The 24,572-nt window shown below is 41.7% G+C and overlaps 2 protein-coding genes and 1 pseudogene across 4 annotated transcripts in view; 1 reads left to right on the forward strand and 2 right to left on the reverse strand.

The window, feature by feature from the left end:
• Positions 1-3,134, reverse strand: part of RRN3 (RRN3 homolog, RNA polymerase I transcription factor) — a 31,532-nt gene extending 28,398 nt beyond the window's left edge. Inside the window, exons 1-2 of the mRNA XM_084881129.1 lie at positions 2,982-3,134; positions 618-723 (exon numbers count right to left, since the gene is read on the reverse strand). Of these exons, the coding sequence (XP_084737255.1) occupies positions 618-723; positions 2,982-3,070 (195 nt within the window). The 5' untranslated portion in view covers positions 3,071-3,134. The remainder of the gene's footprint in view (positions 1-617; positions 724-2,981) is intronic.
• An 8,215-nt stretch (positions 3,135-11,349) lies between these two features.
• Positions 11,350-22,343, reverse strand: LOC311622113 (uncharacterized protein). Of its 2 annotated transcripts, none has more exons than XM_084882868.1 (2): positions 20,830-22,343; positions 11,350-11,957 (listed from the first exon to the last, which is right to left on the reverse strand). In XM_084882868.1, exon 1 carries the CDS (start codon positions 22,174-22,176, stop codon positions 20,860-20,862), a length of 1,317 nt encoding a protein of 438 aa, XP_084738994.1. In that variant the 5' UTR covers positions 22,177-22,343; the 3' UTR covers positions 11,350-11,957; positions 20,830-20,859. The 2 variants fall into 2 exon arrangements, with proteins under 2 accessions (XP_084738994.1, XP_084738995.1); XM_084882869.1 differs by lacking the exon at positions 11,350-11,957 and adding an exon at positions 14,881-14,894.
• LOC311621742 (large ribosomal subunit protein eL21-like) lies at positions 17,606-19,151 on the forward strand (annotated as a pseudogene). The gene is made up of 2 exons: positions 17,606-18,083; positions 19,132-19,151. The product of its transcript is annotated as a large ribosomal subunit protein eL21-like (transcript).
• Positions 22,344-24,572: the final 2,229 nt, after the last annotated feature.

The following is a 24,572-nucleotide window of genomic DNA, read 5'->3' on the forward strand; positions in this document are numbered from 1 at the left end:
AATCGATGTTTCTCCCTCCCTCCCTTCCTCTCTCTAAAATCATTAAAACCCCCTTTTAAAAAAGTAATTTAAATAGGTACACTTGTGTACTGACATTTGAATGATAGTTGATACTATCTATCACATATATAGATATAATTGGGTATTATATATAAAATAGTCATTATATGTCAATTATACCTCAATTTAAACAAAACAAATTCTTATTTTTTCCCTCCATTGCTGAGACTTAGTGGAATCACTTTTAAATTAACACAAAAATAAACCCAAAATATTCCTCTTAATGGTTTATTGTTCCAAATAATGCTTTAGTAATTCCTTGAGAAATAAAATGGTGTTTTTACTCTAGCACTTGCTGAAAAACAAAGCATGTAAATAAAGCAACTGAAGAGGTGAAACTTCAGCAAGAAATTATTACTCTAATTTTGAGCTGACAGTATCATGCTATTATTAAATATTTGGTTTCAAGATATATATCTAAAATTCATGTTATTATGTTAACTAAAGAATATAATAGCTATCTGTGTATTCTGGTCAACAAAAACCAAACCTCAATGTCAATTATATCTCAATAAAGCTGGGGAAGGGGGCACCAAATTTCATGTGTTATCTGTTACCTTTTTGTACTTCAGCAAGACTTCTGTGACTGTTCCACCAAATCGAACAGTTTTTCTTGGGGGAGAGTTGAAGAAATCGTTCTCTAATTCAAGCACATCTGAAATCCTGTACAACCAAGATTACCAAGCTATTAAGTATATGACAGAGAATGATAAAAATCACAACTCAGCATCTATCAACCCATCACCATTCAGTGAGACATACTATCCACTCACACACTAAACCGAGTGCTTCACTGTTCTCCCTGCTTCCACTCTTATCCCCCAACAATCCATTCTTCACTCAGAGATCTAATATTTCAGAAGCTTAAAACAGATCATGCTACTTGATGTTCAACTTTCCAAAGGTTTCCTACTTCACTCAGAATACAAATCCCAATTCCATAATGAGGTCTTCAAGGTCCTCATTAATCTGGCCCTTCTACCGCTCTGACCTCATTTCCAACCCCTTACTAGGCTGCAGTCAATGTCCTTTCCATTCTTTGCTAAGCTGGTTCCTGTTTCACTTGCCGTTCCCTCCATCTCTGTGATTTTCAAACCTTTTCATCTCATGGCACATAAACTAATTATTAAAATTCTGCAAACACACCAACATATATACTTTTTGACAATCTGACCAAAAAATATAGGTAAATGCCCTAGCCGGTTTGGCTCAGTGGATAAAGCTTTGGTCTGTAGACTGATGAGTCCTGGGTTCGATTCTAGTCAAGGGCATGAGTAAGCCCGGGCTCCCTAAGTGCATACTACAGGTGGGAGAGAGGCCGGAAAGGTTAATCTGTTTTCTGCTCCAGAGTTCGGTTTTCTTCTCACTGAGCCCCTCTGTCATAGCATCCCAGGCCTGGGTACTGTCTTGTGCCTTTAACTCCTCTCTCCTGCTTCTCCGTCTAGATTTGGCAAGTTTCCTATTTGGATTGTCAGCGCAATGCTGTCATTGGTGGCAAATTAAATCGGATGCCTGCGTGCAGGAGGCAACCAATCCATGTTTCTCTCATCGATATTTCTCTCTCTTTCCCTCTCTCTCTAAAAATCAATGGAAAAATGCCTTCAGAAAATATTTTTTTTAATGATGTTAAAAAACAGATAAATACTAATTAAAAAAAAAAAAAAGGTAAAATTGTAGCCCTAACCAGTTTGGCTCAGTGGATAGAGCCCTGGCTGTAGACTCAAGGGTCCCAGGTTGGATTCCGGTCAAAGGCATGTACCTTGGTTGCGGGCACATCCCCAGTAGGGAGTGTGCAGGAGGCAGCTGATCGATGTTTCTCTCTCATCGATGTTTCTAACTATCACTCTCCCTTCCTTTCTGTAAAGAAGCAGTTTAAAAAAAAAAAAAAAAAAGGTAAAATTTTGATTCATTCACACCAGAACGCTATTGTGTTATTGTAGTTTTTGTGACAATCTAAAGGAAAAGAGGTCAGTGACCTGAATAGTCAAGTATTCCACGTTTTTAAAATTCTTTTAGCACTCCTGTTGAAAATCATTGGTCTCCCTGAAACACTCACTACTCAGATCTATACATGGTTGAATTGTCTTCATTCAAATTGAAGTTCAAATGTCAGAGGTCCTACCCATCAGAAATCTGAAATACCCATCCCCTCTCCCTGCTCAACACAGTTTTATTTATTCCCTGCAGTTATCATTATATGAAATTATCTTGTTCATCTATTTATTGTCTTTCTCTTCCTAGACTGTACAATCTGTTGGAGTTACTTTTGTGTCTTTTGACAGACTGCTTTCCCCAGTGTCTAAAACAGTAGGTAGGAGCTTAATAAATATTATAACGAATCATATTACGCTAGGTGTTTTACAAAGTTTGCTTCTTTTAAACAGCAGATTAGTGAAAAACATACAATCCTACTAGTGACTCTCAAGAAGTTAAGCCCCAAAATACTTTTTTTGGGGGGGGTAAGGGATTTTAAAAATTTGAACAAGATAGAGACACATGTTGCACATGTGTCTCGAAGCAAATCTCAGACAAAGAAGTAAGAGTCAATTTGCCATCAATGACAGCATTGCGCTGATGATCCAAATAGGAAACTCCAAATCTAGACGAAGAAGCGGGAGGGAGAAGGCCCAAGACAGTACCCAGGCCTGGGACGCTATGACAGAGGGGCTCGGTGAGGAGAAAACCGGGCTCTGGAGCAGGAAATAGATTAATTTTTCCGGCCTCTCTCCCACCTTTAGTATGCACTTAGGGAGCATGGGCTTACTCTTGAGAAGCTGAGGTGATCCTCTCCCCTCTTTCTCTCCTCCCCACCCCCCGCCCCCCGCCCCCATTTGGCGGTCCCAGGCCCGCTCAGACGCGCTCCCTCACGCCGGTCCTGCGGTCTGGCCCCGGCAGCGCTGCGGGAAGCCGCCCGGACTCACCGGGTCCTGGATGCGCGCAGCGTCTTCACTCCAGAGGCCCCAGCGGCTGCATCTCCAAGCAACCGCGTGTGGAGTAGTGGAGCCGCCATTGGGCCCGATTAATGCGACATCTGCGCCTCGCGCCGGAAGTCATGCTTCCTCTAGCACCGCCTTCGGCCCGGAAGCGGCCTCCAGCCAATCGCGTGGGGGGAGCGGCGCGCGCTCGCGGGCTAGAGCGCCGCCGACGCCTTCGCTCCCCTCGGCGCCGGCCTCGGACCCCGGCCTCGGACCCCGGCTTCTACTTGGAGGTGCGGGGCCTGAAGGGCTTTGGGAGGAGGAAGCGCGCAGCGCCCGCCATGCCCGGTTCGGAGGAACCCAAAGGAAGAGCGGCACGCCCAGGGGAGGTGCTAAGCGGTGGCTGGGTGCCTATCACCCTTTGGAAGTTGAAGCATGCCCTGTCAAACTGATGAACTCAAAGCCTCGGACATGTGGGAAGGGGATTCGGATTAGACGGCTGGACCCTGGAAACAGCTCTCTATCCACTGCACTAGCCTCAGCGACAACCAAGTTAGTCTCATCCTCGCACGGAAACAGGTTTGACCGAGCGACTTACCCAAAAACCTACTAGGTTGAGAAATCAAAGAGCGGAAGGAGCCAGTTTCCAAGAGGCATTAGCCCCTGAACTTAAAATTTTAAAGGAGGTACACAAGCCAGTTCAGCAAAGCAGCGAAGGGTCTTCCTGGCACAAGAAGCAGAACGTGGCGAGGGATGGAGAATTGGGAGGGAAAGAGGGACAACTCCTCCCCCTTGGTCTAATGCAACCTTTGGAAACCCATTAAAAAAAAAAAAAAAGCACATTATATCAGCTGAAGCAGGTTGTGAAATATAAAACAATATTCTGCTTTACAACGTGTAAAATAAGTAAGTCTCCATATGGTCCCACTATTTTTTAAAATATATTTTATTGATTTTTTACGGAGAGGAAAGGAAAGGGATAGAGAGCCAGAAACATCAATCAGCTGCCTCCTGCACACCTCCTACGGGGGATGTGCCCGCATCCAAAGTACATGCCCTTGCCCTTGACCGGAATCAATCCTGGGACCCTTGAATCCGCAGGCTGATGTTCTATCCAATGAGCCAAACAGGTTTCGGCCATATGGTCCCACTATTGCTTCCTTCACCCTAGAGTTCCTGCAGAATGTTGGGCAGAATGGGAAATTGTGCCCTAGCTCACAGCGATGCTACAACACAGCTGTTTAGATGGGAATCTCTTCCCCTGCACCCCCAAAGGAAAAAAAAAAATTAAATCACAGTTCATTGGCACTGTCAGAAGTATAACTCTGTACTGTCAAGCAATTTGACAATTCTTTCATTTAAAAAAAAAAAAAAAGAATAACATGTATGGGGAAGGGGGGAAAGGGTATAGGGGGACAAACGGTGATGGAAAAAAATAAGGGGATGAAAGTCTGATATGTACAAAAAATGTTAATGTAAATTACAAAACAAAGTGTACCACCCAATTTATGAAAAAGAATATTAACCCGTACTATTGAAGCTTACATGGGTCTTCCCAGATCATACCGTCTCCCTGCTTCCTTCCAAAAGTATTCACTATCCTGATTTTTTAAAAATAATTTGTCTTTATGTTATTACCATATGTATTCCTAGATAACGCCTTATTTATTTTTGCTTGTCTTTGAACCTGATAAACTTTTCATGCTGTATTATATTGCTGCTTGTTTTCAATCAACTTTGTTTCTAGAATCCATCCTTGTTGTATGTAGTTCTATTTTATTTTCTCTGTCATATATAATATGCAATGATTTATATATCCATTTCCTGTCACTAACATTTAGTTTCCTTTCTCCATTCCCCCATTATGTACATTGCTACGAATATTCTTGTATGTTCTAAAACCTGCCTGTGAGAATTTTTTAAGGTAGAATTGTTGGTGTGAAGGGTATATAAGAAACAGTCCAAGAGCTTCCCAAAGTTGTGCCAGTATACACTCCCAGCAATATCTTCTTAAGCTTGAGCACAGACCCTTCCTTATTTTTCCAAAGCATAGCCAAGACAAGGTTGCCATGCTTAAAAATATTTGCAGTGGAAGCCTGAGCTTGCAAGAAAAATCTTAAAGTGCCGAAACCGGTTTGGCTTAGTGGTAGAGCATCTGTCTGCGGACTGAAGGGTCCCGGGTTCGATTCCGGTCAAGGGCATGTACCTTGGTTGCGGGCACATCCCCGGTAGTGGGTGTGCAAGAGGCAGCTGGTCAATGTTACTCTCTCATCGACGTTTCTAGCTCTCTAGCTCTCTCCCTTCCTCTCTGTAAAAAATCAATAAAATATATTTAAAAAAAAGAAAAAGAAAAAGAAAAATCTTAAAGCTAAATAGCATAACCCACAGTTGGAAAGCTTTGGTCATGTCCCTTCCCTGGGGATCCTCTCCTCCATGAGCCAACCTGGTTCCATGAGCCAACTCCTCTTGCCAGGAAAAAAAGCCTTCTTTACCAGTCTTGCCTTCTCTAGAGTCCCATCTCTTTTTGTCTCTAAATCAAATCTAAGTAAATAAAGGCACGCCCACTTCCCAAAACAATAGAGCAAACAAACATCAGCAAGCTGCCTGCAAAGATGAAGCTTTGCCCACAACGTAGTCACCTTGTCACCTCACTGTAAATTACAGTTGTTCGAAATTGTCCTGAGCTTCTTCATTCCAGGATGGTTTTTTGCTTTACTTTCATATACCCAGTAGATCCATTAAGCTGGGTTTTTTGTTGTTGTTGTTGTTGTTGTTGTTGTTGATTCAAAAGAGCAGTCTTCTCCTAGAGATGAATTTTACAATTATCCCTAGAGTGGTTCTGTTGGTTAAAGCCTCTTGGCTTGAGCCTGGCCAGCATGGCTCAGAGGTTGAGCACCGACCTATGAACCAGGAGGTCAATGTTTGATTCCCTGTCTAGGCACATGTCCAGATTGCAGGCTCAATCCCCAGTAAAGGGTGTGCAGGAAGCAGCTAATCAGTGACGCTCTCTCATCACTGATGTTTCTATCCCTCTCCTCCTTTCCTCTATGAATCAATAAAAATAAAATATAAAGCCTTTTGGTTTGAAAGTATCAGAAACTATCTCAAGCTATCCTAAGCATAAAAGGAAAATCTGTTCTAAGCATACAAAGATGCCTTAGGGCATCAGAGAAGAAGTTCTCATTGGTCAAGTTTGGGTCAAGTGCTTTTCTCTAACCCAAGATAAAGAAATGAGGTCATATTGTGCCAAATAGCTTCCAATGAATCTTTGCTATGGATGAAAGGTCATTCTAAATGCTCAACAAATGTTTTTCAAATGTTTGAATGTTGGGGAGAGCCATAGCAACAATTTCTAAATAATGAAACAAGCCCTGACCAGTTTGGCTCAGTGGATAAAGCATCAGCCTGCAGACTCAAGGGTCTCAGGTTTGATTCCGGTCAAGGGCATGTACCTTGGTTGTGGGCTCATCCCCAGTAGAGGGTGTGCAGGAGGCAGCTGATGATGTTTCTCTCTTGTTGATGTTTCTAACTCTCTATCCCTCTCCCTTCCTCTCTCTGTAAAAAATGAATAAAATATATTTTTTAAAATAATGAAACTAAAAATAGATATCCCATTTGGTTGTTTTCCTTTTTCCAGGGTCAGTGATTATATTATGAGTCAATTACCTTCATAAAACTCCATTCATTAATAAAATATATAATTAAAGATATCTATAGCCCTGGCTGGTTTGGCTCTGTGGATGGAGCGTCAGACTGCAGACTGGAGGGTCCTGGGTTTGATTCTGGGCAAGAGCACATGCCTGGGTTGCAGTTGATCTTCAATAGGGGGCATGCAGAAGGCAGCCGATCAATGATTCTCTCACATCATTGATGTTTCTATCTCTCCCTCTCACTTCCTCTCTGAAATCAATAAAAAATATATTTAAAAAAATAAAGATATCTACACACACTACAGGCCCATTGCATGAAATTTGTGCATGCGGGAGGAGGTTCCTCAAATAAACAACCCCCAAATGACAGAACTAGCAAATTATCTAGAAGAGATAAATGAAGCAGAAATAAGAAATTTATCTGAAACAGTTCAGAGTAAAGATGTTAAAAATGCTCAACAGTATGAAAAAAGATATAGTAACTATGAAAAAAGAACAGTGTGAGATAAAAAATGACATAACATAAAGAACACATTGGAAAGAATACACAGAAGATTAGGGGAAGCTGAGGATGGAATCAGAGAATTAGAAGACAGAGTTGAAAATATCACTCAATTAGAGAACCAAAAAGAAAAAAAACAATTAAAAAACAGGAGGACAGTCCTGATCAGTTTGGATCAGTGGATAGAGCATTGGCCTGCAGACTGAAGGGTCTCAGGTTTGATTCTGGTCAAGGGCATGTACCTTGGTTTCGGGCACAACCCCGATGGAGAGTGTGCAGGAGACAGCTGATTGATGTTTCTCTCTCATGGATGTTTCTGACTGTCCCTCTCCCTTCTTCTCTGTAAAAAAGCAATAATATATATTTTAGAAAACAACAACAACAACAAAAAAGGAGGACAGCTTAAGAGAGCTGTGGGATAATGTGAAATGTAACAATATCACAATAGTAAGTGTGACAAAAGAGGCAGAAAGGGAGAAAGAGAGAAATTGTTTGAAATCTTCTCTAACCTGGTAAAGGAAAAAGTCACACAAGTACAGGAGGCACAGAGAACCCCAAACAAGAAGAACACAAACAGATCCACACTCAGACACATAATAATTAAAATGCCAAAAATTAAAGACAAAATCTTAAAGGAAGTAAGAGAAAAGAAAACTGTTACCTACAAAGGAGTTCCCATAGGCTGACACCTGATTTCTCATCAGAAAATCTACAGGCCAGAAGGGAATGGCATGAAATACTCCAGGTAATGGAAAGCAAGGATCTGAGACCAAGATGACTATATCCAGCAAAGCTATCATTCAAAATAGATGGTCAAATAAAAAGCTTCCCAGACGACAAAAAAAAAAAAAAAAAAAAAAAAAAAAGACTAAAAGAGTTCATCAGCACCAAGCCATCATTACCAGAAATGCTAAAGGGATTGATATAAGGCATTGCTGAGAAGAAGAAACAGAGAGAAAAACCTAGCCATACAGAATTAAAATGGCTATAAATAAGTACCTCTCAATAATAACAACCATAAATGTAAATGGATTAAATGCTTCAATCAAAGGGTAGCTGAATAGATACAAAAACATGACCAAACTATATGCTGTCTATAAGAAACCCATTTCAAAACAAAAGACACACACAAAATTCAAGTGAAATGATAGCAAAAATATTTTCCATGCAAGTGGAAAAAAAAAAAAAGCTGGTGTAGCAGTACTCATATCTGACAAAATAGACTTTAAAAGCATCATGCTAAGTGAAATAAGCAAGTCGGAGAAAGAAAAAGATCGTATGATCTCGCTCATTTGTGGAATATAATGAACAACGTAAACTGATGAACAAAAATAGAACCAGAGGGGAGAAAATATTCTAAAATAGTAGTAATCCTGTTATTTGCAGAATTCTAATATTTCCTGTAACTTTTGTGATATACTATGTTAGTCCAGTTTTGTTAATATTATTATACTTAAAATCCTCTTATTCTTGAAATAATGTTTATTACATGTAATATGTAAGATCATTTTTTAAAATAATTGGTGTTTATTGCATGTAACATCATATTTAAAATAGTTTTTCTTGAGATATTAATGTTTATTACATGTAAAATTATTATATTTAAGATTGTTTTTCTTGCCAAAACAGGTTTGGCTCAATGGATAGAGCGTCGGCTTGGGGACTGAAAAGTCCCGGGTTCGATTCCGGTCAAGGGCATGTACCTTGGTTGCGGGCATATCCCCAGTAGGGGGTGTGCAAGAGGCAGCTGGTTGATGATTCTCTCTCATCGATGTTTCTAACTCTCTATCTCTCTCCCTTCCTCTCTGTACAAAATCAATAAAATATATTTTTTTAAAAAAAGATTGTTTTTCTTAAAAAATTAAGGTTTATTGCATGTAACAATTATTATATTTAAAATCGTTTTTCCTGGAAAAAATAAAATAATACAATAATAAAGCAATAAGTAATAATGCAAGAATAAACTTTCATGTACAGTAGGTTCTCAGGCTATGTCGGAGACCCATTCCTATGGCTCGACATAATGTGATTTTTGCCATAAGTTGGAACCCACCAACATAAGCAGCTATATCACTCACATGGAGCACATACACAGCAGTAATGAAGTGAAACAGTAAAAAAATTTTAAAAGAAAGATAATAATTCCTGATCTTTACTTGTGGTAAATAAATAATAAAAAACATAAAGCACATATGTGCATACATCAAAACGATGGCACCTTTTTTTTAATATATCTTATTGATTTTTTGCAGAGAGGAAGAGAGAGGGATAGTTGATGAGAGAGAGTTTCGGGCACATCCCTACTGGGGATGTGCCCGCAACCAACGTACATGCCCTTGACTGGAATCGAACCTGGGACCTTTCAGTCTGCAGGCCGACACTCTATCCCCTGAGCCAAACTGGTTTCGGCTGGAACTTTTTAAAAAAATGTGAGATGGCAATGTAACCACGAAAATGATGTACCTCGAGTCTGATGTACCCGAGGACTGCCTTTACTCTCTCAACTGTAAACCTACTTTTGCCCCACACTATGTACATACACAAACACACACACATACACACACACACACATATTTATTTTAGATTCAAAATTTGGGGCATTCACTCTATATATCTTTTGATTTTATATATATTTTGATGTTCTAATATAAGACTTTAAAGTTATAAATTTTCCTCCAAAAATTGCATTAGCTAAATTTCACAAATTTTGATAATTAATCAGCTGCCTCTGTCAGTTACTGGGGATCAAGCCTGCAACCCAGGCATGTGCCCTGACTAGGAATTGAACTGTGACCTCTTGCTTCATAGATTGATGCTCAACCACTGAGTTATGCCAACCAGGCTATAACATGATTTTTTTTTAAATGACTTCCTACTATACTAAAATTTACTCAAATATTTAATGAGAACTAGTTTGCCACACATTGTTGGAAGAAATAAGATACATAGTCCTGCTTTCGTGGGTAGTTGAATTTTGATTAATGTCTATCAGAATCATTATTCTATTAAGTACTTTTTTAACAATAAAACTGAGATTGTCAAAGAAAAATAATTTACTTCTATAACAGAAAATAAAGAACACCCTAAAACTATATTTATTTGTATGACCCATTTTTCCATTTATTAAAATGACTAGAGGCCTGGTGCATGAAATTCTTGCATGGGTGGGGTCTCTAGGCCTGGCTGGAGATATGGCCTATTGGACCGCCTTGCCCAGTCCTGATCAGGGCCAGGCTGGCCACGGCCTGCTGGCTGTCAGCCGGGGCCTGGGGACCTGCCAGCCAGGGGGAGGAACTGTGAGAGGTTTGCTGGCCAGGAGGAGGGACTGGGGGAAGTTGGCTTGCCATAGAAGGTTGGCTGTGGGAGCCCACTGACCATCAGGTTGCGTGTCTGCCCCCTGCTGGTCAGTGCGCATCATAGCGACTGGTCGACCAGTCATTCTGGTCCTTTGGTTGGGGCAAATGCCCAGGTTGCAAGCTCAATCTCTAAGGAGGGTGTGCAGGAGGCAGCCAATCAGTGATTCTCTCTCTCATCATTGATATTTCTCTCTCTCCCCTTTTCCTTACTCTCTGAGACGAAGAAAAATGTCTTTTTTAAAAATTTTGTGACACATAGCACAGAAAATAGAAAGAAATATAAAAACAGCTAATATTTTTGCAAGTTTTAATCCAAAGTATTGTACCACCTAAAAATATATATTTGACTATAATTAAAAATTTCAAAAGGAAACTACCTCTGTATTAGAGCATTATTTTTTAAATTGAATTTTAGAGATAGGGAGAGAGGAAAGAGGAGAGAGGATAGAGGAGAGAGGGAGAGAGGGAGAGAGAGAGAGAGAGAGGGAAAGAAAGGGAGAGGGATCGATGTGAGAGAGATACATCGATTGATTGTCTCCTACACAAACACAAAACCTGGGTATGTGCTCTAAACAGGAATCAAATCTGCCACCTTTTGGTTTTCTGGACAACAACCAACTAAGCCAAACCTGCCAAGGCTAGAGCATTCTTACATAAACAATCCAATTATACAAAGAAAGAATAAAAGGAGGGGAGGGAAGGGGAAAGAAGGAAAGAGGGGAGGGGAGGGGAGGGGAGGGGAGGGGAGGGGAGGGGAGGGGAGGGGAGGGGAGGGGAGGGGAGAGGAGGGGAGGGGAGAGAAGAGATTTGTTGTTTCACTTATTTACCCACCCATTGGTTGATTCTGGTATGTGCCCTGACCCAGGATCAAATGTGAACTTTGGCGTATCAGGACGATTCTCTAACCAAACAAGCTACCCAGCCAGGGCTCCAAATCAGCAGATTTTAAATCCTTGGGAAAAAGGGAAACTCGGATATTACTGAAATCAAATGAACATATAAATATAAATTGTAATATATTATAATGCATTGATTGTGTTAACCTTTTTGATAGCTACTGAGGTTACAAAGTATCCTTAAAATCAAGAAGTTACATTTTCAATGTCCATTCCAAAGGAATCATATTTACTTACATCTTTACCCAGAGTACGTGAGACATATTTTCCACTTAGAATGTTGGAATGCTTTTATAAGAGAAATATATTTAAAAAACAAACAAACAAACAAACTTATATAACAAAGTTCAGTTGGAATGGTCTAATATATTATGGCTTAAAGTTCTGGAAATAAATAACTTTATTATCTGCAGCTGGAAAACTCTCCCCAACACTGAAACATATACTTGGCAAAGGCAGTCTAGCAAGTCTGCTGGTATGAATTGGTCAAAATTCCATATGGAGGTTTCCAAAATGAGATGAATGTATTTATACTTTTATAAAGTTGGCACTTAAATATGTAGAAATATTGGTGAATTCTGGAAAGAAAAAGAAAACAATTTTTTATTTGAAATGACATTTATAAACATAGACTGAAACAAAAAATTAGAGTTGTTGATTTTCATTCTCTCTCTAAAAGTACAGCTTTAAAAAGAGAAGTAGCTCATTGACTGATCTAGAATATTACAACTTAACAATTAACAGGCTTAATAAAAAGGCTCATTAATAAGTTTAATTTGGAAGGAAAGTTTATAACATAAGTCTTATAACAAATTACACATCAATTATACATCAATTTCAGCTTCTCCATTTGTGTGACATTGAGAAAATTACTCAACCTCACATTATCAAATTTACAACCCTTCAATAGCAAATGCTAACTTCCTTAAGATGATAGTGATGCCTCCCTCTAATTGGTGTGAGGAATGAGATAATACATGTAAATTATTTAGTACAATGTCTATTATAAACGCCCAATAAATGTAGCTAGTATTGTTAACAAATGCTCCATGTGTGTTGATTCAAAAATGATACAAATGGGAATACAAAGGTGAATACAATAAAGATGAATAAGATCCTCATGGTCTAGTGGAAAATAGTCTAGTGGAAAAGATATCATCTATAATATATATAAATATATATATTGTAATAAAAGTGTAATATGCTAATTAGACCCGACATCCTTCCAGACGTCCTTCCAGACGACCTTCCAGATGAAGCTGGGGCAGCGAGGGCTGAGGCAAGCCATTGTGGCTGCGATGGCTGAGCCCTTGCACGAAATTCATGCATCGGGCCTCTAGTATTATATAAGAAGCAATGATTAATTTGAGGATCAAAGTAAGATTTTTTTTTTTCTTTAAGTATCTTATAGACTATAGAGTACTTTTTTTATTATTCTAGGTCAGTGTTTATCAACATGACATTTTAGGTTGGACATTCTGTGTTGTGAGGGGCTGGCCTGTGCATTGAAGAGTGTTTTGCAGCATGTATGGCCTCTACACATTACATCCAGTAGTACCCTCCCCACTCTGTGTGTTTGTATTGCTGTGGGCTATTGCTGTTACTTCAAAGTCCAAGCCTGGGCATCAGTTTCCACCTACTATCTCCAGAGCACCCAGTGCCTGCTGTCTGGCCAATGGACTGCTCAGGGCCTGAGCATCACCACCTACACATGTAGACTCCAGTGATGGCAATGCCAGGCACTAAGAAATGAAATCGCAATCTAGGAATCAGAGACTCAACAAATCACCTCTCCTCAAGCCAACCAACCAAGATGAGATGGCCAGGTTCTCTGAGATGAGAGAATGGCACCCTCAGATCTGGGTGTCACTGGGCAGAGTGAAATATATCGTGTTGGCTGCAGGCCCCTCTTTTCTCTCTCTCTGGCCAGTTGTTCTTGGTCAGTTTCATGGCTTCAGTTGATGCAACTGGAGTCAAAGCAACTAAGAGTACAGCATACCCCAGGCAAACAGGAGGTTCAGGAGTTTTCTTTCATGTTAGATAAGCAGCCACATATCGTTTCTCGGCCTTTTGGCTAAGATCAAGTGATAAGCAGCCACACAATATCCTAGATTTCGCTTCTATATATATATATATATACACACACACACACACACACACTAGAGGCCCAGTGCACGAAATATGTGCACAGAGGGGGATTCCCTCAGCCCAGCCTGCACCTTCTCCAACTGGGAATGTTCCCTCAGCCCAGCCTGCACCCTCTCCCCTTGGGGACAGCCCTTTTCAATCTGGGACCATTGGCTCCTAACTGCTCAGATGCCTGCCTGATCACCCCTAACTGCCTCTGCCTGCTGGCCTGATCTCACCCCCAAGTGCCCTCCTTTGCTGGCCATTTGGTTTTTATTGGTCAGTTCCTATGCCAGTCAGCATCAAAAGCTCTGCCTCCTAGGCACCCACATTTGGTTCTGATTGTTGGTGTCTATGCCAGTCAGGTTAGAAGCTCCACCTTCTAGGCAGCCATTGGATCTTCACAACACCCACATTTGGTTCTGATTGATCAGTTCCTATGCCAGTCAGCATCTCTGGGCCTATCAACAGGGCCTGATCTCAAAGGTGGGGCTGGAGAGAAATGGAGGCACAGCTGCTCGCCAGACTTGGAGAGAAAGAGAGAGGCAACTGCTAATCAAAAGCTGCCACCGTGGTGACAGAACAGTCCCTGCTTCTCTCTTCAGGACTCTCTCTGTCCCTGATTCACAGCCCCCTCAGCAGTCAGTGCTGGGGCACCACCTGCAGTAGAAGCAGTCAGTGCTGGGTTGCCACAGCTAGGACTGACTTCTGGTTGGTTGAGCCTCTGTCATTACTGGTCGTACAACCCAGGGTTTTTATATATTAGGATATATTTTATTGATTTCAGAGAGGAAGGGAAAAGGAAAGGGAGATAGAAACATTAATGATGAGAGAGAGAACCATTGATTGGCTGCCTCTTCATGCACCACACTGGGGATTGAGCCAGCAACCTGGACATGTGCCTTGATCAGGAATCGAACTATGACCTCTTGGTTCATAGGCTGATGCTCAACCACTGAACCATGCCAGTCAGGCCTTGATTTTGCTTTTTGACTCTCAGAACCTAAAATATTTATTATCTTGGCCTTAATAGAAAATTTCTCAATACCTGTTTTATTTACTTATTTTTAAAGTTATAATAAACATTTATTTAAAGTAATATATTTGCAGCCCTGATGGTTCTAAATTGTATATTTCACATTTAACCAATGTCATTAAAATAATGAGGACAGATGCAGACACAGATTTCAATTACATGATTATTTCTTGGTCCATTCTTTATCTTTCTTTCCTTTCCCAAATAACCTCTTTCAGATATAGTTCAAGATAGAATTTATCCTCCTCATGTTTTGTCCACTGCTCTTTAGGCAAGTTCTGCTGCCTTGTCCTGACTGGATAGCTCAGTTGGTTGGAGCATCATCCCAATACACCAAGGTTGAAGGTTCGATCTGGGTCAGGGTACATACAAGAATCAACCAATGAATGCATAAATAAGTGGTACAACAAATCGATGTTCTCTCTCTCTTCCTACCTCTCTCTCTAACATAAATAAATAAATACATAAAAATTTTAAAGATCTGCTGCCTCAGGGACAATTCTGCTCTCTTAATGAGAAACACCCTGTTGTTATATAGATTATTAGGAAACCTTCTAATGGCTTCTTTTAAATCATCATTCACATGTATTATATTGTCTCATATTAACCTGTTTATTGAATCCTGCAGGTTAATGCTGCAAATAGCAGGCCTGTTCATCATTTTGACCTAATATTGAAGCATTGCCTACTGGTTAAGTCCAAGAGGGCTTAAACCCCTGTTTTAAATAAATATCTTACAATCATATAGAGAAGCGTGTCAAAACATTTGATGTTTGCCTGATGTCATCTTTGTAAAAAAAGAAAAAAAAAAGAAAAAAAAAAAGTCATGTACAAGTAAACAAATACCTGAAAGTGTTTTCCAAGATGAATACCCATGGAGCCTACACTTCAGTTAAAAACTGTTGCTAACATCTAATAGGTCTGTTTTCATCTTAGAAGTTGGAGAGATCTTGCCGAAACCGGTTTGGTTCAGTGGATAGAGCGTTGGCCTGGGGACTGAAAGGTCCCGGGTTCGATTCCGGTCAAGGGCATGTACCTTGGTTGCGGGCACATCCCCAGTAGGGGGTGTGCAAGAGGCAGCTGATCGATGATTCTCTCTCATCGATGTATCTAACTCTCTATCCCTTTCTCTTCCTCTCTGTGAAAAATCAATAAAATATATTTTTTTAAAAATAAATAAATATGAATAAGAAGTTGGAGAGATCTTGGCAATTATTTTCTAACTAGAGGCCCAATGCATGAAATTCATACAGGGGATGGGGGGATCCTCAGCCCAGCCTGTACTCTCTTGCAATCTGGGAACCCTTGGGGGATGTCCAACTGCTGGTTTCGGCCCGATCTTGCAATCGGACATCCCTCTTGCAATCCTGGACCACTGGATTCTAATTGCTTGCCTGCCTAATCACCCCAACCACTCTGTCTGTATGCCTGATCACCCCTGTCTCTGCCTGCCTGCCTGATCGCCCCTAACCACTCACCTGCCTGCCTCATCACCCCTAACTGCTTGCCTGTCTGCCTGATCACCCTAACCACCTCTGCCTCAGCTTCTGCCACTGTGGCTTCATCTGGAAGGATGTCCAGAATGATGCCTGGGAGGTCATTCAGCTATCCAGTCTAATTAGTTTATTACACTTTTATTATTATAGATTACTTGCCTATTGTCATTATTTTATCACAGAGCCCATGGTAGAATTAAAAACACAAAATATCCTGTTTAAAATCCTTCAAATGCTGGTCTCAGTTGTTGCCCACCCCACCCCACCCCCAACCCTTTCTCTCTCTCTCTATCTCTCTACAACCTCTGAGTCTCAAGCAACCTTGTCTATAGACACCCTTGCCTATCAGGCTGTTTTTTTCCTAAATGGTGTCCCCAACAAGCTATGGACTATTATACCTCTGTGACTTTCTGTTGATGCTTTTCCCTTTGCATGGAATGTTCTTCCCAACTTCTGTACCCAATGAACACCTACTTTGGTAATCCAACTAAAATATCTCTCACTCATTGCAAACCTGTATTCTGAAAGCACTTTGACCAGACTTCTATTACATTATACTGTGTTAGTTATTCCTATGTCTCTCTCCCTTGATAAATAGTGAGCTCTTGGAGAGTAGGGGTATCTTATTTAGCTCTGATCCCCAGAGCCTACTATAATGCCTGGCACTTGCTAGAAATTCAATAAATGTATGTTTGCCTTAGCTGATTTAGCTCTGTGGATAGAGCATCGGCCTGTGTAATGAAGGGTCCAGCGTTCATTTCTGGTCGTGGGTACATGCTCGGTTTGCAGGCTCGATCCCCAGTTGGGGGTGTACAGAAGGCAGCTGATCAATGATTCTCTTTCATCATTGCTGTTTCTCTCTCTCTCTATGAAATCAATAAAAATATATTAAAATAATAAAAAATAAATGGTCAGAATAAAAATATAAATAATATATGTATGGCCAATGAATTAATTCATTGCACCTGGCTGGCATGGCTTCGTGGTTGAGCATTGATCTATAAATCAGGAAATCACAGTTTGATTCCTAGTCAGGGCACATGCCTAGGTTGCTAGCTCGATACCTAATGGGGGACATGCAGATGGGCAGCCAAACAATGATTCTCTCTCTCATCATTGATGTTTCTAACTCTCTCTCCCTCTTTGAAATCAGTCAAAAATCAAAATATATTTAAAAAATAAAGGTCATTGCATGGCTCTTCCTCTCAAAAACTAATTCTTCCACTAAGAACTATTAGGTAGACACCAACCTACTCCTTCTCCTTGTCTAAAATGTTCTCCTCTTTAAAGCTATTCTTTTGATTTAGAGAACCAAGTCTATAAGCTTTCTAATGGCAAAGTCTGCATCCTAAGTATTTCAATAATATATTTTACCTGAAAAAAAATAGAATAGGAAAAAAATTAATGATCTCATTCACTAGTACTAAATCCTTTCTTTCTGGAATTATTTTGGTTTGCTAGTGTTTTTCTTTTTTTTTTCTTTTCTTTTTTTTTTTTTTTTGTCTTCTTTTTAAAAATACAAATAAACAAACCTGCCAGAACCTCCATCTTCCAGTAATTCGCCAAAATGACTAACACAAAGGGAAAGACAAGGGGCCCCTGCTATATGTTCTCCAGGCCTTTTAGAAAACATGGAGTTGTTCCTTTGGCCACATACACGCGAATCTACAAGAAAGGTGATACTATAGACATTAAGGGAATGGCACTGCTCACAAGGAATGCCCTACAAACGTTACCATGACAAAACTGGAAGTCTACAGTGTTACCCAGCATGCAGTGGGCATTGTTGTAAACAAATAAGGGAAAGATCTTTCCCAAGAGAATTAACAGACATACTGAGCATGTTAAGCATTCTTAGAGCTGAGAATGCTTCCTGAAACATGTAAAGGAAAATAACCAGGAAAATAAGGAAATCAAAGAGAAAGATATTTGGGTTCAACTGAAGCACTAGCCTGCTCCATTCAGAGGACACTTTGTGAGAACCAATGGAAAGGAGCCTGAGCTGCTGGAACCCATTCACTGTGAATTCATGAATTCATGGCATGGTAAGTGCAAAAAAAGAAAAAGAAAAAAAGACCTCTTTACTTGTTTAAAAAAAAAAAAAAAAAAAAAAAAAAGTAAGCAAACGAACAAACCACTTAATGTATTTCATTTTAAAATCCAGTGTCCAGTCCTAGCTGATTTGGCTCAGTGGCTAGTGTCAGTCTGCAGACTGAAGGGTCCCAGGTTTGATTCCAGTCAAGGGTACATGCCCGGGTTGTGGGCTCAATTCCTAGTAAGGGGCATGCAGGAGGCAGATGATCAATGATTCTCTTTCATCATTGATGTTTCGATTTCTCTCTCCCTCTCCCTTCCTCTCTGAAATCAATAAAAATATATTAAAACACACACACAACCCAGTGTCCAAACTGAACAAAACTAAAGGAATCAAAATGCTTTGCTCCTATAGTTTATCTTTGTAATGTATATATACATATATACACACCTATAGAGAGAGTATATATATAAATCTCTTAAAGGAGAATGAAAGAAAACTGTAAGGAAATCTAGTTTGGCTTCCACTTAATATTCAATTGTATTTCATGCTAGAAATGAAGTCAACCAATATGAAATAAAGATGAACACCTTTTTGGATAATATGTTGGTATTTTTAAAAAATATATTTTATTGATTTTTCACAGAGAAGAAGAGAGAGGGATAGAGAGTTAGAAACATCGATGAGAGAGAATCATCGATCAGCTGCCTCTTGCACACCCCCTACTGGGGATGTGCCCACAACCAAGGTACATGCCCTTGACCAGAATCTAACCTGGGACCTTTCAGTCCACAGGCTGATGCTCTATCCACTGAGCCAAACCGGTTTTGGCAATATGTTGGTATTTTTGAGCAACAAATACCATAACATAATACCCAAATTGCTCTGCCTCATACCCTTTCTTCTTATCCCCCAAAGAGCAGGAAACATATGGAAGAGAATTAGAAAGACCAGGAAATCGATTCTCAGCAAAGTGTACTATTGTGACAGCAATTAACTCACAGAAAACAGGGCCACCAATTTTGACATTCACATGGCCTTTTCTACCTTTCTAATAGTCAAAGGAATGGAGAGTTAAGCAGAATTCACCTTCAATAGCCTTAACCATAAAGTTCATCAAACAGGTTAGCACAAAGGGTGTGTGATTTAGTAGAAAGCGCATGTGATTTAGGACAAATAAGAAAATGTCCAAACTTCAACATTGTTCCAAGTTTCATTTATATAATTAACTTTTACCTTTAAGTTGACTCATGTGTTGTTGTTTTTTTCTTTCTTAAATAAATGTATTTCAAAAAAGCAACCACCCAGTTGGTTGAAGCATTGTCCTGTACACCAAAAGGTTTTGGGCTTGATTCCTGGACAGGGCACATACTTGAGTTTGATCACCAGTCAGAGTGAAAATGGAGGCTACTGATGGATATTTCTCTCTCACATTAATGTTTCTCTCTCCCCTTCTCTCACTCTCAAATTAAAAAAAAACCAAAAACACCAAAAAACAAAAAAACAACCACACAAACATATCCTCAGGTGAGGATTAAAAGGAAAAAAAAGCAGCCTGGTCAGTGTGGCTCAGTGGTTGAGCGGTGACTCATGATTGTTCCCTGGTTGATTCCTGGTTAGGGCATGAGCCAGGTTTTGCAGGCTTGATCCCCAGGAGGGGGCATGCAGGTGGCAGCCAATCCATGTATCTCTCTCATTGATGTTTCTATCACTCTCTCCCTTCCTCTCTCTAAAATCAATTAAAACATTTTTTTAAAAGCAACCAACACTACTTTATTTAAAAAATATATTTTTTATTGATTTTTTTACAGAGGAAGGGAGAGGAATGGAGAGTCAGAAACATTGATGAGAGAGAAGCATCCATCAGCTGCCTCCTGCACACCCCCACTGGGAATGTACCTGAAACCAAGGTACATGCCCTTGACCGGAATCGAACCTGGGACCCTTCAGTCCCCAGGTCAACGCTCTATCCATTGAGCCAAACAGGCTGGGGTGCAACCAACACTATTTTAAATGGAAAAACCAGTGATACTTCGCAATAGAAGTTATCCATTGAAATGGCTTTATTAACACAAATGGTATTAAATCCTAGCTGGGGGCCCTACCAAAATGATAGAGATGTAAGGGCTCACTAACACCCCCAAACTAAGGACATTCTCTTTAACATAATCACAAAGATGGAGGAAGAACCGAAAAGAGAGCAACTTGCCCACTGAAGAACTCATTGCCATTTAATGCTGTGTCCCTGTACCACCTAAAATCCTCTTGTTTCAGAAACATTGAGCTCTTTCCCCGGAGAGCTCCACGAGGGAATGTAATTCCACCCTTTCCCAATTAGGCCTAAATAAAAGAAACTATTCCCATTAATATCTGGTAGAGTAGGTGAGAAATCTTATAGCTCAGGGCACCGAAGTTCCAAAAATCTAATCCCTGAGGGAAAAGGCCACTTCTGACTTGTATACATGCATATAAGTACAACCAATGGACACAAAACTCTGGGGAGGGAGGGTATGTACGGGGGGGTGGGGGGGGCCCGCATTGGTATATGTACAAAAATAATAACTTAATAAAAAAAATTAAAAAAAAAAAGAAAAGGCCACTTCATTTCCACTAACTTAATTTTTTAAACCGCCCCCCCCCCCCCCGCCACTTTTTTTTTTTTTTTTTAAACAGAGGAGGTTGAGAAAACAACTAGAACATAGATCTGGAAATGATCAAGAAATACTGTAGGTGAAGATTCCTCCCAAGGTACTTACTTTGCAGAGGCCAGAGCATCTGCTTCTGCATTAGAGATGGCCACCGTTTTGGGTGGTAGGGGCAGGCGCATTCTCATGGGGCATTGACTTCTGGGCCTCAGTAGCTGGAGCCACGGACTCAGACTCCGGGAGCCGGGATATGGTGTCAGGGACTTCCTGGCTTAGTTCCTGGCCCCCTGATGGCTCCTGGGGAAGTGGAGATTGGCTGCGCTCAATCTCTTGAACCACAGTGCTCTTAGAGAACGGTTGGGTGTTATACAGGGACTGAAAGTCCTGGCCAGCCATGGCCACCCATGGGTGCACAGGTTGGGTCTGAAAAAATGTGCCTGGTGTATGGTGGGTCAGAGAGCCCTGGGTTTGGGAAGCCTGATTTTGAGTGTCTAGAGAATGACTCTGGCAATCCCTCTCCGAGTCTACTGGGGTCGGGAAATGGCTCACTGCAGCCACATGCACCAGGGGGTAGTTTTGTGAGACCCCGGAAGCTACAGTCTCGATATCAGAAGCCAAAGTGTCCAGAGGCTGACCTGAAGAGGGCAAGGGGACACCAGGCAGGCTCACAGAGGTAATAGCGATTAGAGGATTGCTCTCAGAGGTCAACGAAGTAGGTAGGCTCTTAGAATAATTAATAGTTAGAGGCTGACTAACAGAGGATGATGGGACCACAGTCAGGCTCTTAGAGGAGGCAATGTCGGCAGGCAGGGGCTGGTCCAGAACTTCTGATGGCGTGAACTTGGGATGCACCGGATGGCCTGATGATCGTCTAGCCTCGGGGCCCAGAGGGCCAGCCTCAGGGCCTGGGGGGCCAACTCTTTCTGAACGTTTTACAGCTTCCGTTTCCGGTTTCGGGCCCAGATCCTCTCTGCCTGAGGCTTTAGCCTCGTCTTGGTATCTGACACTTTTCCTTCTGCCTTTGTCGTGGACCTGGTCCTCTTTTGCTAGCGGGTCCGGTACCTGGATGGTGAAGGACGGACTCCCAGTGTTAGTGGTACTCTGGAAGAGTCTCCTGCGGTGGTCCCGTCGGAACCGCGCCAACGTGTTGGTGAGGTTCAAGGTGAAGGAGAAGTGCTGGTCCAGCGTGCCCATGCGGATGGGCCTCTTCCAGGTGTCTTCGGGGCTCAGTTCGATGTTGCCGGTGTACCAGAAGACCCACCAGAGGAGGCTGAGGAAGATGATGATGGAACCCAGGTAGAGGAGCAAGTCGTAGAAGATGAGGTCGGAGAAGATCCCAACGAACAGCACCGTCGCGCCCACTGCGTCGAAGGCGACGCCCAGCCAGAAGAAATGCCGGCAGCGGCCCAAGCCCCTCAGCCTCCTGGCCTCCACATCCGAGCTTCTCGGGGGCTCCATGACCTCCCGCCGTCGCCGGCGCCTGGTCCGCAGAGGTGGCGCAGTCCCAGGCCGCCGGCCGCGGCCGCTGGATCCCCATAGCAACGCCTGGCGGGTGAGCCGCGCAGGGGGCGGGGCCAGGGAGCGGCCGGCCGGGCGGCCTCTCACCTGCCCGGAGGGAAAAGGCTGCCGCCCGCCGTGGAGGAGCGCGCAGGCGCGTGCGGTCTCCTCGGCCCGTGCGGGCCGCCTTCTGCGCGTGCGCAGTTCCTCCAGGCCTTGCGCGACACTTGCTCATTCATTCGCAGCGGGCACGCAGGTTAGGTCCTCCGGGCGCTGCGGCTGGAGAATTTCACTCTGCGGACCTTGGGCTGTGTCGTTGCCAACATTCTCCTGCCCTCGCCCAGGCCTTCCAGAACGAGTGCGAGGTCCTCTAGGAGAGCAGAAGGCAGGGACCCTCTTCTAGTAACGACCCCCTGTCAGCCAGTACAGCTTGTCCTCGAGTTCCCACCCCACCCCCCCTTTTTTTTTTTTTTTGTGAAGAAGTGACTAGGTTAGGGTATGTTATTACCAATTTTTTAAATCTATTTGCCGAATAGTGACTGGGCTAGTATATACTGGTGCTACTTCATGGCAGACCTAGAGGTGAATTGTCCCTTTGCCTACCCCTCTCCAACTTCTTCCTTTTTGATCATCACTTGTTGACCTTGGGAAGGCTTCAGCCATTACTTTCCTCACTATTTCCAACAGAGTGAAATAGCAAAAGCTGTCAAAATGTAGGAAAACTGGCCGAAACCGGTTTGGCTCAGTGGATAGAGTGTCGGCCTGCGGACTGAAAGGTTCTAGGTTCAATTCCTGTCAAGGGCATGTACTTTGGTTGTGGGCACATCCCCAGCAGGGGGTGTGCAGGAGGCAGCTGATTGATGTTTCTCTCTCATCGATGTTTCTATCTCTCTATCCCTCTCCCTTCCTCTCTGTAAAAAAATCAATAAAATATATATTTTTTAAAAATATAGGAAAACTGGAACCCAAGAACTACAACAGCTTAAAGATGAGCTCATTTCAAACTTAAGAATAGGGTGTGGGAAAATTAAAAGTTTTAAGACCTGCTATCATTCAGGTTATAGTATTAGTGAAAAGTCATAGGCCCTTGAGGTTCCTCAATTCTAAAGGTGGAATTTTTAAAAATAGTCTTTTTTATTTTAGAATAGACTTAGGTTTACAGGAAAGTTGTAAAGATGGTATAATGAGTTCCTTGAGACCCCCAAACACTCAGTATCTGCTCTTTGTTTTTTAATTTAAAAAATATATTTTATTGCTTTTTACAGAGATGAAGGGAGAGAGAGAGAGAGAGAGAGAAGAGAGTTAGAAACCGATCAGCTGCCTCCTGCACACCCCTTAATGGGGATGTGCTCACAACCAAGGTACATGCCCTTGACCGGAACCGAATCTGGGTCCTTTCAGTCCGCAGGTCGATGCTGTATCCACTGAGCCAAACCGGTTAGGGCTCCTTTGTTTTTTAAAAATGCGTTACAAAGCTTCTTTTGATAAGTGTTTCTAGAAGTTTATGAAGCCATGTTTCATGAACTTCTGGAATTGATCAGTAAGACTACTTCTGAACCTCAGTACCGCTGAAGTATGCTAAGGGGTATTGAATGTCACAGTATACTGTAAAATATGGTCCATCTTTCTATGTCAATTTTCCTTAATAGTGAGTACTTTAAACTGTTAATATTACAAAAAGCAAACATGTATTATGGAACAGAATCTAAAATGAACAAGTGGAAATTTTGGGTTAAATTCATAAAATATAAGTTTATTCCCTATGAGCTATTCAGAAATATTAGTTAATATGCCACAGTCTACATGTGCAGGTGGTGGGCAGAGACTTGACTCTCAGTCCTACGGTGAGCCCCAGACTCTGACAGGAGGGAGATTTTCATATACATTTTACTAATTTTCTTTCACCTCTGACACTTCTATTATAGAGAAAGGGCAATAGTAATATTAAAATATTTCCTCTTAATTCCCCTTTAATGTGCACAAATTTTGTGCACTGGGCCACTAGTCCTATATAATAAAAGCCTAATATGCAAATAGGTGGAACTGAGGGAGGACTGGCAGAATGACTGGTCACTATGATGCACTCTGACCACTAGGGGGCATACACGCTCAATGCAGGAGCTCCCCCAGCCTGTAGGCCCCAGGCCAGCCAAGGCAGGTGCCAGCAGGGGGAGGGGGACATCACCCTAATGGTCATCCCACAGATTGGCCCTGATCGCCAGCCAGGCCTAGGGATCCTACTCGTGCACATTTCATGCACTGGGCCTCTAGTTTAATACAATAGAAGACTTAGCTTTACACTGTAACTGCAGGACAGGGAGTTGCTTTATTTCTCTGTTGAGAGGTATTGAGAAACT

Source organism: Pipistrellus hanaki (assembly GCF_964339955.1).
Source record: "Pipistrellus hanaki genome assembly, chromosome: 4".
NCBI lineage: Eukaryota > Metazoa > Chordata > Mammalia > Chiroptera > Vespertilionidae > Pipistrellus > Pipistrellus hanaki.